Source organism: Vipera berus (genome assembly GCF_964194415.1).
Source record: "Vipera berus genome assembly, chromosome: 2".
In the NCBI taxonomy this organism is placed as follows: Eukaryota; Metazoa; Chordata; class Lepidosauria; order Squamata; family Viperidae; genus Vipera; species Vipera berus.
In genome coordinates, this window is record NC_138203.1 from 32,829,203 (window position 1) to 32,842,084 (window position 12,882).

A 12,882-nucleotide genomic window follows, 5' to 3' on the forward strand; every position below is an offset into this window, starting at 1 on the left:
TACAGTACTGCATTCTAACCACTGTGCCACCACAGCTCTTAAATATAGTATTTGTTTCAAGTTTGAACACATTTTCTGCTTCATGCACACCTCTAGCTATATCCAGTAAGCCCTTTCAACACTAGCCATTGTCTGAAAATCTGTGGATAAAAAATCGGAACATCTTTCATGGGGTGTCTTTGTGTTTTATCTTCTACAGAAGAGCAAAACACTGGAAATCATATATCAGCTGATTTAAGTAGTCTTCTGAGAGTAGCACATACTTTTTTTGAAATAAATAAGCTAGATACTAATTTCCTATTTGTTCTACTTTCCCCCTTCTTAATAAAGATATCACTGCTATGATTGAATTGCCGAAAAATTGTGTGGCAGCAGCTATTGGCAAAGAATTGAGTAAGTATTACTTTAAATCAGAGGAATGCCAACTCTTCTGGGCTGAGCACCGCATTTGATCTTTGAATGGCTTGAGCTGAAATCCACATTTCACGTTTCAAACAGTTGATGGAGCCAGGATAAGAAATGGAGTTTAACTTAATTAAAATTTATTATAATTAAACATAGGTAAATACAGGTAAATTGATAGTTCACGAGAATGGAATAATTTTTCTTTTCTACCATTCAGATTTACATATGGTTGTACACTCCTGCTAAAAAAAAAAGTATAGAGAGTAAGGAAGATGACCTTGATGAAGATAGGAAAGCTCCAATAAGCCGTGTCCAGATAATATTCAGAAGCAGCTTGAACAGATTCCTCCTTATAAGAGGAATAGAAAGTACAACCTATTCAGACGAAGAGTGTGCTACTATAGCCAGTCTTAATAAAAATAATTTTAGCGTTCCTGTGGAGTTGATTTCTTGGTCTGGTCTAACTAGTGGGACTGACATCAATCTTGCAAGCCACTTCCAAACATCTTGATGTTCTCGACTTAAGTGTTTTACCCTGGTTAGCTTGGCAGTGTAGCTTGTATAGCTTCATGAAGTTATCTTCTTTACTCTCTACAGTCGGGAAAATCTTATTCAGCGTTTTATATGTTAAAATGTGTTTATCAATATTAGAATGATGATAGTCTTTTGTTGTACATGTAGTCCTCGAATTACAACAGTTCATTTAGTGACTGAAGTTACAATGTCACTGAAAAAAGTGACTTATGAGCGTTTTTCACGTTTATGATCGTTGCAGGATCCCCATAGTCACATAATCAAAATTCAGATGCTTGACAACTGACTCATATTTATGATCGTTGCAGTGTCCCAGGATCATGTGATCACCTTTGGCGACCTTCTGATAAGCAAAGTCAATGGGGAAGCCAGATCCACTTAACCATGTTATTAATTTAATAACTGCATTGACTCCTTAAGTGTGGCAAGGTCATAAAATGCACTTAACAAATTTCTTGCTTAGCAACAGAAATTTTGACCTCAGTTGTCATACGTTGAGGACTACTGTAGCTAACTATAGTTATGAATTATGATACAAGTGTTTAGATACCTAATTCTTTCACTGAAATCAAGGAAAGAAGCCTAGATGATTTTTGGTTTTTTAATAAATAGTGCTATTCTCCACAAGAAGTATGGCACATTGTGGTAGTTATAAGATAAGATAAATAATGTTATTAAAAAGCTATTGAATTAGAAGTTTTAATGCTTTTATTGTTTTAATGTTTTTATTGTTTTAATGGTTTTTACTCTTTTCATTGTTTTAAAATATTTTTCAGATTTTAATTGTAATAATATGTTTTTGAATTGTGAGCCACCCAGAGCTTTTTTGCTGAGATGGGTGGCTATAAAAATCAAATAAATAAATAAATCTGTGCAACATACACATAGCTTAGATTTAAAATTTCAAAATACTTTATTTTCAATTTTAAGCAAATTCTGGAGATATATTTTTGATAGTAATTACTCAACCTGGCCGTTGAAATAACTGCCTGTCTTTTTGGTATTTTTTACTTTTTTTTTAAAAAAATTCCATTTATATCCTGCCCTTCTCCGAAGACTCAGGGCGGCTTACAATCTAAGAAGCACAAATCAATGTGCTTAGCAATAATTATAGATTGCATGCATATAGTTCATTTTTATTATCCCCAAGCATCTTTGAATCAGATCTGCAGCATACTGTACCGGTAGATAATTTTGTAGCATCTCTATCATATATAATAACAGAAAACATTGTACTTTCAAACATTAAAAGGGATTCTTTCATCCCTTTCATCATCCCCAAATACTTCCTAACAATCATCCTGAGTAGACACAGAAAACAAGGGGTGGTAATGGAATGGTATATCCTGGAAAAGAGCATTATGGGCTAAAGTACAACAAACGTGTTGCTGATAGGAAGTAAAGAACAGTATTTCAGATAATATAGTTTCATATGCTTTAATAAGGTTTTTTTAACATGAATTTTGTCTTCCAAGTAATTCTAAGATTGAAAGCTTCCAGAGATGGAACCGAATGGGATGTGTCTGAAATAAAACGACTTATTGATCACCAGGATAATATTGTATCATTGGTCAGTGTCAGTGGTAAGCTTGTTTCCAGTTTTGTTATTTGTAATGATTGGTACAACGCTCATTACACATTACATATTTTCATAACTATCTTCTACTTTGCCAACTGGAGTTTACATACCTCTAATAAAGTTAGAATTTTTTGTTTTTAAATGGTCCAAATGTCTATACTAGAAATATGGGGAGGGGGCCAGGAAGGAGTAAGATGGCACATTCTTGTAGGCTGACTTGGGAAAGAAACAGAATCTTTATATTGTATAAAGATGAGTCTTTTGTGATACACTAAGAGACAACATAGAATTAGAATAACAGAGTTGGAAGGGACCTTGTAGATCATCTAGTCCAACCCCCCTCCCAAGCAGGAGACCCTACACCATTTCCGACAGATGACAGTCCAGTCTCTTCTTGAAAGCTTCCAGTGATGAAGCTCCCACAACCTCTGAAGGCAAGTTTTTCTTTTAGTTAATTGTTCTCACTGTCAGAAAATTTCTCCTTATAGTTCCACCTAGTAGAAAGTTATGATTCCCATTTTAGAGAGATGAAGGTAACAGCAAAGTAAAATATTTTAATCGTTGGTTTCAGCAGGCCATGGTTAGTTTAAATTTCATCAGTTGCCAGTCAGTAGCCTGCAGTTATTGAACATTTTACTATGTTCTCTATGACTTTACTAAAGCCCCCTTTTTGGACAGGAATATACCCTTTACAAACATTTCTCTTTATAAAACATAATATTGCCCATTTTTATCCAAGACTTTGAATAAAGAATAGATTTCTATTTATCAATATCTTTACTATATTGATATCTAGATTTGATGTTTGCGACTGGCTCTCATGCTGGTGAAATGATTGTGTGGGATTCATTGGATTGGACAATGCGAGCATATGAATGCAGTTGGGATGCATCTCTTCATGTGAACCCCCAGCAAGAAATAAAATTATCACAAAGTCAAAGTGAAATGTCAATTCAAGATTTAACTTCTGATGATGAGGTAAAAATAATTGTATAAAAGTTATGTAAATTTCATTTTTCCTTGTTAATAAATGATACCTTATTACATAATTGGATTATTTTTCAGTTGTAAATTATCCTCAACCCAACTAGAAATACTGTTAATCAGTCCTAAGCAAAGGGTCTGTGGATAAAGTAGTCTTAAGCTTGAAAATTTCCTTTTGCCATTGTAGATGAAAATCATTCATACATAAGACCATTAAATGCAGATGGATGATTTAATTTCAAAACTGAAATAGAACATACTTTAATGTATGTGGTACAATATTAGTAGTAATGAGGTACATAGGAATATGAAAAATATAATTTGTGAGTGAAATCCATATTATTGAAATGAATTCTCATTCAGAAAAAGTCAAATTCTGGGTGCTGTCTGACATTTCTGTTTAACACTTCCAGGGTTAAAATAAAGCGTTGAACATAAACGTCAGACTGCACCCAGAATTTAACTTTTTCTGAATGAGAATGAGTCAGAGGATATATGATGCAATTAGGAATACTATGCATGTTGTTTTAAATTCCACGAAGGAAGGGGAAATGTACATGCACTAAATACGTAAAAAATGATAACTTCCTTCCCAATTAGGTAAATTTTTGTATAATTCAGGGACCGCCTTGGGTGCACATGAGGAGCAAATTACTTTTTTAAAAGCCTCAAATGCTATAACACCCAGAAAATCAGCTCTACTTTGACTTGGTGCAAATCCTGCATGTGATGCTGAATACTGAATTTGAGATAATTGAATTTGCTCCATCTCCAATTCACATGTTTATGGTGGTCTGCCTTTAATATAGCTAGTCCTTGACTTACGACCACAATTGAGCCCAAAATTTCTGGGGCTAAGGAAGACATTTGTTAAGTGAGTTTTGCCCCATTTTACAACCTTCCTTGCCCCAGTTGTTAAGTAAATCACTGCACATGTTAAATTAGTAACATGGTTGTTAAGTAAATCTGGCTTCCTCAATGACTTTGCTTGTCAGAAAGTCACAAAAGGTGATTCTGTGACTCTGGGACTCTGCCACCATCATAAATATGAGTCAGTTGCCAAGTGTCTGAATTTTGATCACATGACCATGGGTATGCTGCAGTGGTCGTAAGTGTGCAAAATGGTCATAAGCCACTTTATTCAGTGCTATTGCAACTTTGAACAGTCACAAAATGAACTGTTGTAAATCGAGGATTATCTGTATATAGAACACAAAATGCTGGAAATACCAGGAGTTTTGTCTGCAATCCAAAAGAAGATTTTTTTAAAAAGAAATAGTTCTGTTTGGTTTTTAGTAGGGAGGAAGAACATTAGATTCAGAGACTATCAATTCTGTTCTTAAAGTGTGTATAGCCAAGGCTATGGTTTTCCCAGTTGCAGTGTAGGGCTGTGAAAGTTGGACCATAAGAAAAGCTGAGTGCCAAAGAATTGAAGCCTTTGAATTATGGTGTTGGAGAAGACTCCTGCAAGTCCCTTGGACTGCAAGGCGATCAAACTGGTCAGTCCTAGAGGAGATCAACCCTGACTGCTCTTTAGAAGGCCAGATCCTGAAGCTGAAACTCAAATACTTTGGCCACCTAATGAGAAGGAAGGACTCACTGGAGAAGAGCCTAATGCTGGGAAAGATTGAGGGCAATAGAAGAAGGGGACGACAGAGAATGAGGTGGTTGGATGGAGTCACTGAAGCAGTAGGCGTGAGCTTAAATGGACTCCAGAAGATGGTAGAGGACAGGAAGGCCTGGAGGAACGTTGTCCATGGGGTTGCGATGGGTTGGACACGACTTCGCAACTAACAACTGCAATTATTCATTACTTTTTATTAACTTTTATTTTGTAAATATTTTTCATTTGCAGTATTTTCTTCCTGTCTTTTGCCTTGTAAGCACGTCTTTCTACCACAACAGCAGCCATTTCTAAAACCCTTTCCCAGCATAATTTCATTGAGAGTCCTTCTTCCTATGCTCTCACCTTTGTCATGACACTGTGTAATATACTAACACTCATAAATTTACCAGCAGACACAAAATAAGACTAGGACTGGTGGCTGCTGTTGTCAGAAGACCTGGGAAACTGAAAACTTCTACACTGATTTTAATAGTCTAAATTATGCCATTTTGAGAAGACCTGTCTCTGAGTGACCGTCTGTCTGTCTGTCTCTCTGTGTGTCTGTGTGTCTAGAGAGAGAGAGAGAGAGAGAATTTGGCAGGCTTTGTCCCCCCAAAATAGCGTAACTTCCCTGCACATTTATCCCATTCTGATTAAAATACAAGCATTATAGGCACTGTTAGAAATGTATTTATTTCCTTTCATCAGTAATGGGAGGGTAGATCTTCACTTACCTGAATAAATAGCAGAATTGGGAATTAATCAAGATGAAATTTCTTCCAAAAACCCGTAAGGTAATATCTGGCTGCAGTGGTGGTTGTTTGCTCTTTGAACAGCCTGTTAGATATGACTGCTAGTTTAAGAGGTGGGACTGGCAGGACAGAATCTTAAGGTAAATAAGAAGGTATTTGCTAGTAGAAAAGGAGGGATTGGGATTAAGGGGATGTGTATGTCATAAAATTTATGAACTCATTTCTTATTTGGGAGTATTTCAAAAAGAAGGAAACAAAATAGGATACATTTTTTCTGATCTTTCCACACTCTCCCAAAGTTCAGGTATATATGTAATACTTGTGTTTGGGTCTGGCACCCTCAAAATGGATTCCTTTACTGCTAAAGCCATAGAAAATGGCCCTTTATTAAAACATACAATTTACCGTTCCAGCCTAATAAAGTTACGGTAACTCATATCTGGCATGATTCTGTAGCCTTATGTAGAATTAAAGATCTACTGCTTGACCCTTTTAGTATTTAAAGGATGTTGGTAGGTGGGAAGTAAATAAGATGCTATTTGTTCACTTGCAGATTCTTTCTACTCTTCTGTGTATCTTGAGCAAAGGGTTTGGCCTCTTTTCCAGATCAGCAGAACCTCTAATACCAGCAAACTACTTCATGCAAAACATGGCTCAAATGGGAACTTACATTGCACATCCTCTTGTATAATTGAAAATCTGAAAAATATTACAATGATTTCCATGAATGCTTCAGTTTCTCATAATGGTTTAGCATTTTTAGAGGTATTTTTATTTGTAGGTGTATTTCTGCCATGAGAATCTGGGAAAGAAAACTCATTAAATTGCAGTGAATCGTATATTTAAATAATATATTTAATAAAATAGAGTCAGTAATAAGTGTGGGTGCTCCATCACTGGAGGCTTTTAAGAAGAGATTAGACAGCCATTTGTCCAGAATAATATAGGGTCTTCTACTTGTGCACAGGTTGGACTAGAAGACCTCCAAGGTCCCTTCCAACTCTGTTATTCTGGCAAAGACCTAATAAAATAGCTTTTGTTGTTTTGAGTCCTTTGAAATTTGGTGCCCAATAAATTTCAACAATAGTAATTACAATACCTGAAAAAACTGTTTTTATGTTTCCTATTAGATGTAATTAATAGTTTTGATTATTCTATTAATATAAACTGAAGGCTAATATATTTTAATAAATATAGTAGTTATAAATCGGGGTGGTGCATCGTTCTTTCCTTCTTACATATTTGACTTAATTAGAATAATTAGAAACTTTTTACACAAAATATGTGTCTTTTGTTAAGACGTTTTACTATTTTTTCCCAGTGTGTTTTTGCTGCTGTTGGTAAAGGTATATATGTATATAACCTTCAGATGAAACGTGTGATTGCCTTCCAGAAGACTGCTCATGATTCCACTGTCCTGCATATTACCAACATTCCCAAAAGGTGCAGTTTACATTACGTATTTCATACATTTTTTACTTTCATAAAGATGATCAAGGACATGCTTAATATTTATGCATTTTCTCCCTTAAACTTTCCTTACATCGAATTCTATCATAGTCTGTGTGCAGGCAACCTAATCTTTAGCCCAAACGACCTCTTTTTAAATTTTAAGATATTTTTTTTAAAAAAATACTAACAAAGCAACAAAACTGTTGGATCTGTGAGAATCCCTAGTTTTTATCCTTTGAGTTAGCATAGCTCCACACAGGACAAGCAAAACCTTTCACAGACTTGTTTTTCCCTCCTCCATTCTGGTTTAAATTGGATTATCCTATTTGTGATGAAACCACTCGTTTTGGCCTTAATGATGTGTGTGTGTGTGTGTTTTAAAACTTGAATGGTTATAAGCTGCCTAGACCTGTTGATGAAATAGCACATTATGTAGGTAAATCAATAAAAGCAATTCTAGAGGTTTCATTACTTTTTTAAAAAGTACTGTCAGCTGATTTTGCACAGTTGTGCAAATATGCTTCTTCACAATTATTTGACTTACTCTTATAGGAAATTAATATCTTGTTCAGAAGATGGTAGTGTTCGTATGTGGGAATTACATGAAAAACAACATCTTACAGCTGAACCTGTTCCATCAGGTCTGTATACAAAAAAATAGAATTAATTGCATAAAAATGGGTTTGATTATAATTATCTACTTCAGAGTCCCATTTATAATGGTAAAATGTTCTTCTGTCCTTTTATTATTAGTATTTGTGAAAATTTTGGAAGCAAAGCAGATCCTTTTTAATTTGAATCTAGCCAATATTTTGTTTTCATTTTAGAAAAAAAAGTAAAAAGTATACATTGCTTTTAGCAGAAAAGTACACATGCTCTCTAAATGGAGCAATATCTGCCTATCCCAGGTCCTTGGTAAGGACTCAATAGGTAGACAAAAATGCCAAATCCAGTCTGAACATCTGGCTAACTGTGCAATGATCAATAAGAATAATGGCAAATATCAGGTTGTTTTAACAGAAGCTAGGTTAAATGCCTTTTCCTTACTGGCTGAAACATAAGATTTGAGGAGAATACCTTTTGCAAGAGGACTTTGCATTTGCAACAGCAATGTGGTGGAGTTAGTGAAAATTAATCTAGCCTTTACAAAAAAACCAAGTCAGGTTTTATATGATAAATCAAGGTTTATATAAAAACCAAGGTTGATATAACTATGATTACCTCAGGCTTTTGTCCTGAAGTTATGACACAACTCTTTGGAAGGCTCTGCCAGTGGCTGTTGAACTAAGGACACAGGGAGTAAATTAAAGTAGAATGGACGGATTATTTTAGCTACATTTTTATCCATTTATTGTGGCTGCATATCTTATAGCTCAAAAATGTATATTGTTTAATGTAAATAGCTGGTATTATTTATAACTGATTTCATTCAATGTTGGGTCTGTTGTTCACAATAACTGTTAGCATTTAATTATTTAGCTTATTCCAAACTATGTGATCTGAATTAGATATTTTTGTTCTTGCATATAACATAATTATGATTACATAATATTTTGAAGTGAAATTTAGTCTTCAGTCACTGTGACTGACAGCTCACCCTCTATACCAGGGGTGTCAAACTCAATTTCATTGAGGGCCGCATAAGCATTGTGGTTGCCCTAAGGGGGCCGGGTGGGTAAGGCCAGGGTGGGCGTGGCCTACTGGGTGGGCGTGGCTAGAGTGTGTGTGGCCTACTGGGTAGGCGTGGCCAGCTCTACATCGTTCGCATCAAGGGTGCCTATGGGGGCACGGGCAGAGGTGGGACAGATCTGAGGGTCTCTGGCAGAAAGGAGGGTCTCTGGGCCAGGGCCAAGGCAGTGGGGGCCGTTCCCTCACTGTTTCCAGGATGGCTTCGTGGGCCACATGAAACCACTTCGCGGGCCGGATCTGGCCCCCGGGCCTTGTGTTTGACATGTGTGCTCTATACGTAGGCAATTACAAGAATGGATGCAAATGGATGCCAAGGTATTCAACAAAGTTTTTGATTATCAGATTTTGGGTTTGAAAGAACAGAAAATGTTTGGTGGCTAGACATACAATTCCTTTTTTAAAAAACACCTTTTCTTTGTATTCCAGGTTTTTTCAATATCTGGGGATTTAGTAGGACGAACAAACAAGCAAATCACACAGCTAAAAAGGCACCAGAGAGTGCCACTATTTTTTCGCTTGACCTTACTGGGGATCTGATTGGACACTCTGCAGCTGTGCAGGTTTGTTGGATCTAGAATAGCAGATAACAGAAGTTGTTTTTGTATGGTGGCTACTTTTTAAGATAAAAAAATATCTTGGCTTTGGTGTCTCATCCTTGGGGATATTTTTTTGGCCTGAGATCATTTTATAGTTGATCCTATTCCTGCATTGGTGTGTAGGAAAAATGTAGCAAATGTTCAATAGCTGTGTATGAAATCACATATTTTGTTTTGCCATGATCGTGTTTAAAAAGTTCCATAAAAACTGTGATGGTGAAATATGCCTGCACAGTCATTTCTGTCTATGAAGATTTATTTATGAAGTGACTCTTTAAAAATAAATTCTCAAGAATTTATTTTATTTAGTGGGAATACAGGTAGTTGTCAATTTACGACCACAATTGCCAAGTGCCCAAATTGTGCAGGAGTGGTGTGATAGTCATAACTTCAAGAATAGGTCATAAATCACTTTTTCCAAGGCTGTTGTAACTTTAAACTATCTTTAAATAAATAGTTTTAATAGTCCAGAACTATAGTCAAGAACTATCTGTAAAGCGGTAGTCCTCGACTTACGATCACAATTGAGCCCAGAATTTCTGTTGTTAAGTGGGACATTTGTTAAGTGAGTTTTGCCCCATTTTACGACCTTTCTTGCCACAGTTGTTAAGTGAATTAAGTGAATCACTGCAATTGATAAGTTAGTAACCCGGTTGTTAAGTGAATCTGGCTTCCCCATTGACTTTGCTTGTCAGGTGGCAAAGGGTGATCACATGTCTCTGGGACACAGTGACAGTCATAAATATGAACCAGCTGCCAAGCATCTGAATTTTGATCACTTGATCTTGGGGAATGCTGCAAAGGTCGTAACTCTGAAAAATGGTCATAAATCATATTTTTCAGTGCTGTTATAACTTTGAATGTTCACTAAATGAACTGTTGTAAGTCGAGGACTACCTGTATATCATTTTTTTTAAATCACCTATTTAAGTCCACAGTTTCATTTTGCGGATTGATACCAATCTGTCTTCAGCTATTTGTTTATAGAGTTATACTGAAATTTGCTATATGTTTAATTCATTTGATATTCTGCTTGCCCAGAATTCTCAGATATTAATTATTACCATTTTTTGCATTTTAGTTAACTTTTGTTAAATGACTCTTTTATCACGCAGATGTAGTAGTATATTTAAAACTAAAAAAACCATACAGATTTAATCAAACTTGAAACAATAGTTTCACACAATCCTATTTACATAACATTAATATACCAAAGATAGAATAAGTATATATCGTTGTCTTTTTCACATAAAGATGTGGGCGTGCTGTTCTAATTTGATTGCATTTTGGTAATTTGGCAGTTACTTCATACGACATTTTGGATTTATTTCATAAAAAATGTGAAGGCCTATTATGATATGGGAATGTTTGTACAGTGTCTTGTACAATGAGGCTACAAACCTCATGCAATGTAATCAAGCCTTTTACTATATTTCAAATATTTTTTTAGATCTTGACCTTTATGTTTACTTTTGGAATTATCATTTTATTATTTATAGTTTGGCTGGATGTTCTGAAGATAAATCTTGAATGTGTTCATTACTATTCATTACTTCACTACTATTGCAATGAACATTTACAATTTTGTGAAAGTACTTGTTTGACTAGTTTTATTTATTAGGAATGTTTCTGACATCTGATAGTTGAGTACATTTTTTTTGATGATTTTTTAAATTGCAGATGTTCCTTTACTTTGGTGAGCATGGCCTAGCAACATGTTCTGCGGATCACCTTATTATTCTATGGAAAGATGGAGAACGACAGTCAAGTCTGCGCAGCTTAATATTATTTCATAAGTTGGAACAAATTGAAGATTTGCACTTAAGGTGTGAGATGAAGTAATGTATAAAATACAAACAGGCTGTTTATATTAAACATTTAAAATAACTGTGGGTATAATTTTATGGTTGTTTTAAAAATGTGTTTAAGGGGTGTTTTTCTTTACTGAATTCGTCAGTAAGAATTCGAGGAACCAGCACCAAATTTTGGTACACAGACCATTCTATTTAGCCCACAATGCCATAATCAGGAACATTGCCGAATGTTGGATTTTTCACTAGATAAATACACCAAGGTTCTGATGGTGCCTTGAAGCAGTTCCTTACATTTCCCTAAAGACAGCTGAAACAAAGGACCCAGCAAATATATAGTTTGCGTTCTGTCACTAGTTACTAGGTACTGATCTGCCCTTTGCCAGATCCCAGGAAAAGCAAAATTTCATTTAAGGAATAGCAGGCAGCTGGAATATGAGTATCTAATGTCCCAAAAACCTTTTTTTGACAAAATTCAGATTGTTGTACAGCCCTATTAGACACTAGATGTTAGAATAGCATATTTTCTTGCCAAGAAATAGCATTTAAGGAGAGATAATAGAAGCAATCAACTGGTATTTCATTTTGAAGACCTTGCTTTGCTCTAATTTAACATTTAACAAATACACTTATTGTGATTTTATGCCAAATGTTGAGATTCTAGCCAAGACAAGTCTTCAGTGAATTTATGATTTGTGAGTTTGAAGGATCCTCTCTGTCAGGAAGTAACAGTTTAAGATCTATGGATTTTCAAGCTATTCTTTCCCTATATGTGATCAGGGTTAAATTGAATATTAAGGCAGATTTCTATAGAGAATTGATTAGAGCTTTAGAAATATGGCAGATTTGTACAAAATAAATCTTTTAGGCAAAGAATTTTGTTGATTTGCCAGCTCAAATATTTTGAGAAAATAATGCGACCTATATTTGTTTTTCAAAGTCTATATTATTTAGGACAGTGTGTGAGCAAAAGCGTTATTGTGCAAATCAGTAGAAAAATGCTGAAATATACAGGTTCAAAGCCAGCTTTGATGAGGAATTCTGCATGTCAAAATTCTTTGCTAACAAAGAACTGCAATTAAAACAGAGTAGTGTAGGATTCTCGAAACTCAAGGTTTTTGTTATATGTGGCATATTTGCATTATTCTAGTCTTCTTTGCTTATTATTTTGTTATTGAAAAACAATCATGTAAATGCGTGAAAATAAAATTGGGCATGTATGTAAAGATTTGAATTCAATTTTTATTTCATAAGTGAGAGTAGCTCTTCAGCAGAGTTAATACAGAACACTCCCAGTGAAAGCAAAATGTGATCTTCAATTCCCCCCCCCCCCGAGAAAAAGAGCCTTTATTTCTTTTAACACGTTTCACTGTTTTGGACAATATTCCCTGTCATTTTTTTCTGAAGCAATTGGAAAAGGGAAGGATCAAACCCATTCCAAAGAATATGGCAACTAAGGCTTTATGAATAAAAG

At 35.2% G+C, this 12,882-nt stretch overlaps 1 protein-coding gene across 1 annotated transcript in view; it reads left to right on the forward strand.

Moving 5' to 3' along the window:
- The window catches only part of WDR41 (WD repeat domain 41), a 28,125-nt gene that overhangs the window by 13,335 nt on the left and 1,908 nt on the right, over positions 1-12,882 (forward strand). Inside the window, exons 7-13 of the mRNA XM_081318726.1 lie at positions 331-393; positions 2,415-2,522; positions 3,315-3,496; positions 7,182-7,303; positions 7,865-7,953; positions 9,428-9,561; positions 11,278-11,423. Of these exons, the coding sequence (XP_081174852.1) occupies positions 331-393; positions 2,415-2,522; positions 3,315-3,496; positions 7,182-7,303; positions 7,865-7,953; positions 9,428-9,561; positions 11,278-11,423 (844 nt within the window). The remainder of the gene's footprint in view (positions 1-330; positions 394-2,414; positions 2,523-3,314; positions 3,497-7,181; positions 7,304-7,864; positions 7,954-9,427; positions 9,562-11,277; positions 11,424-12,882) is intronic.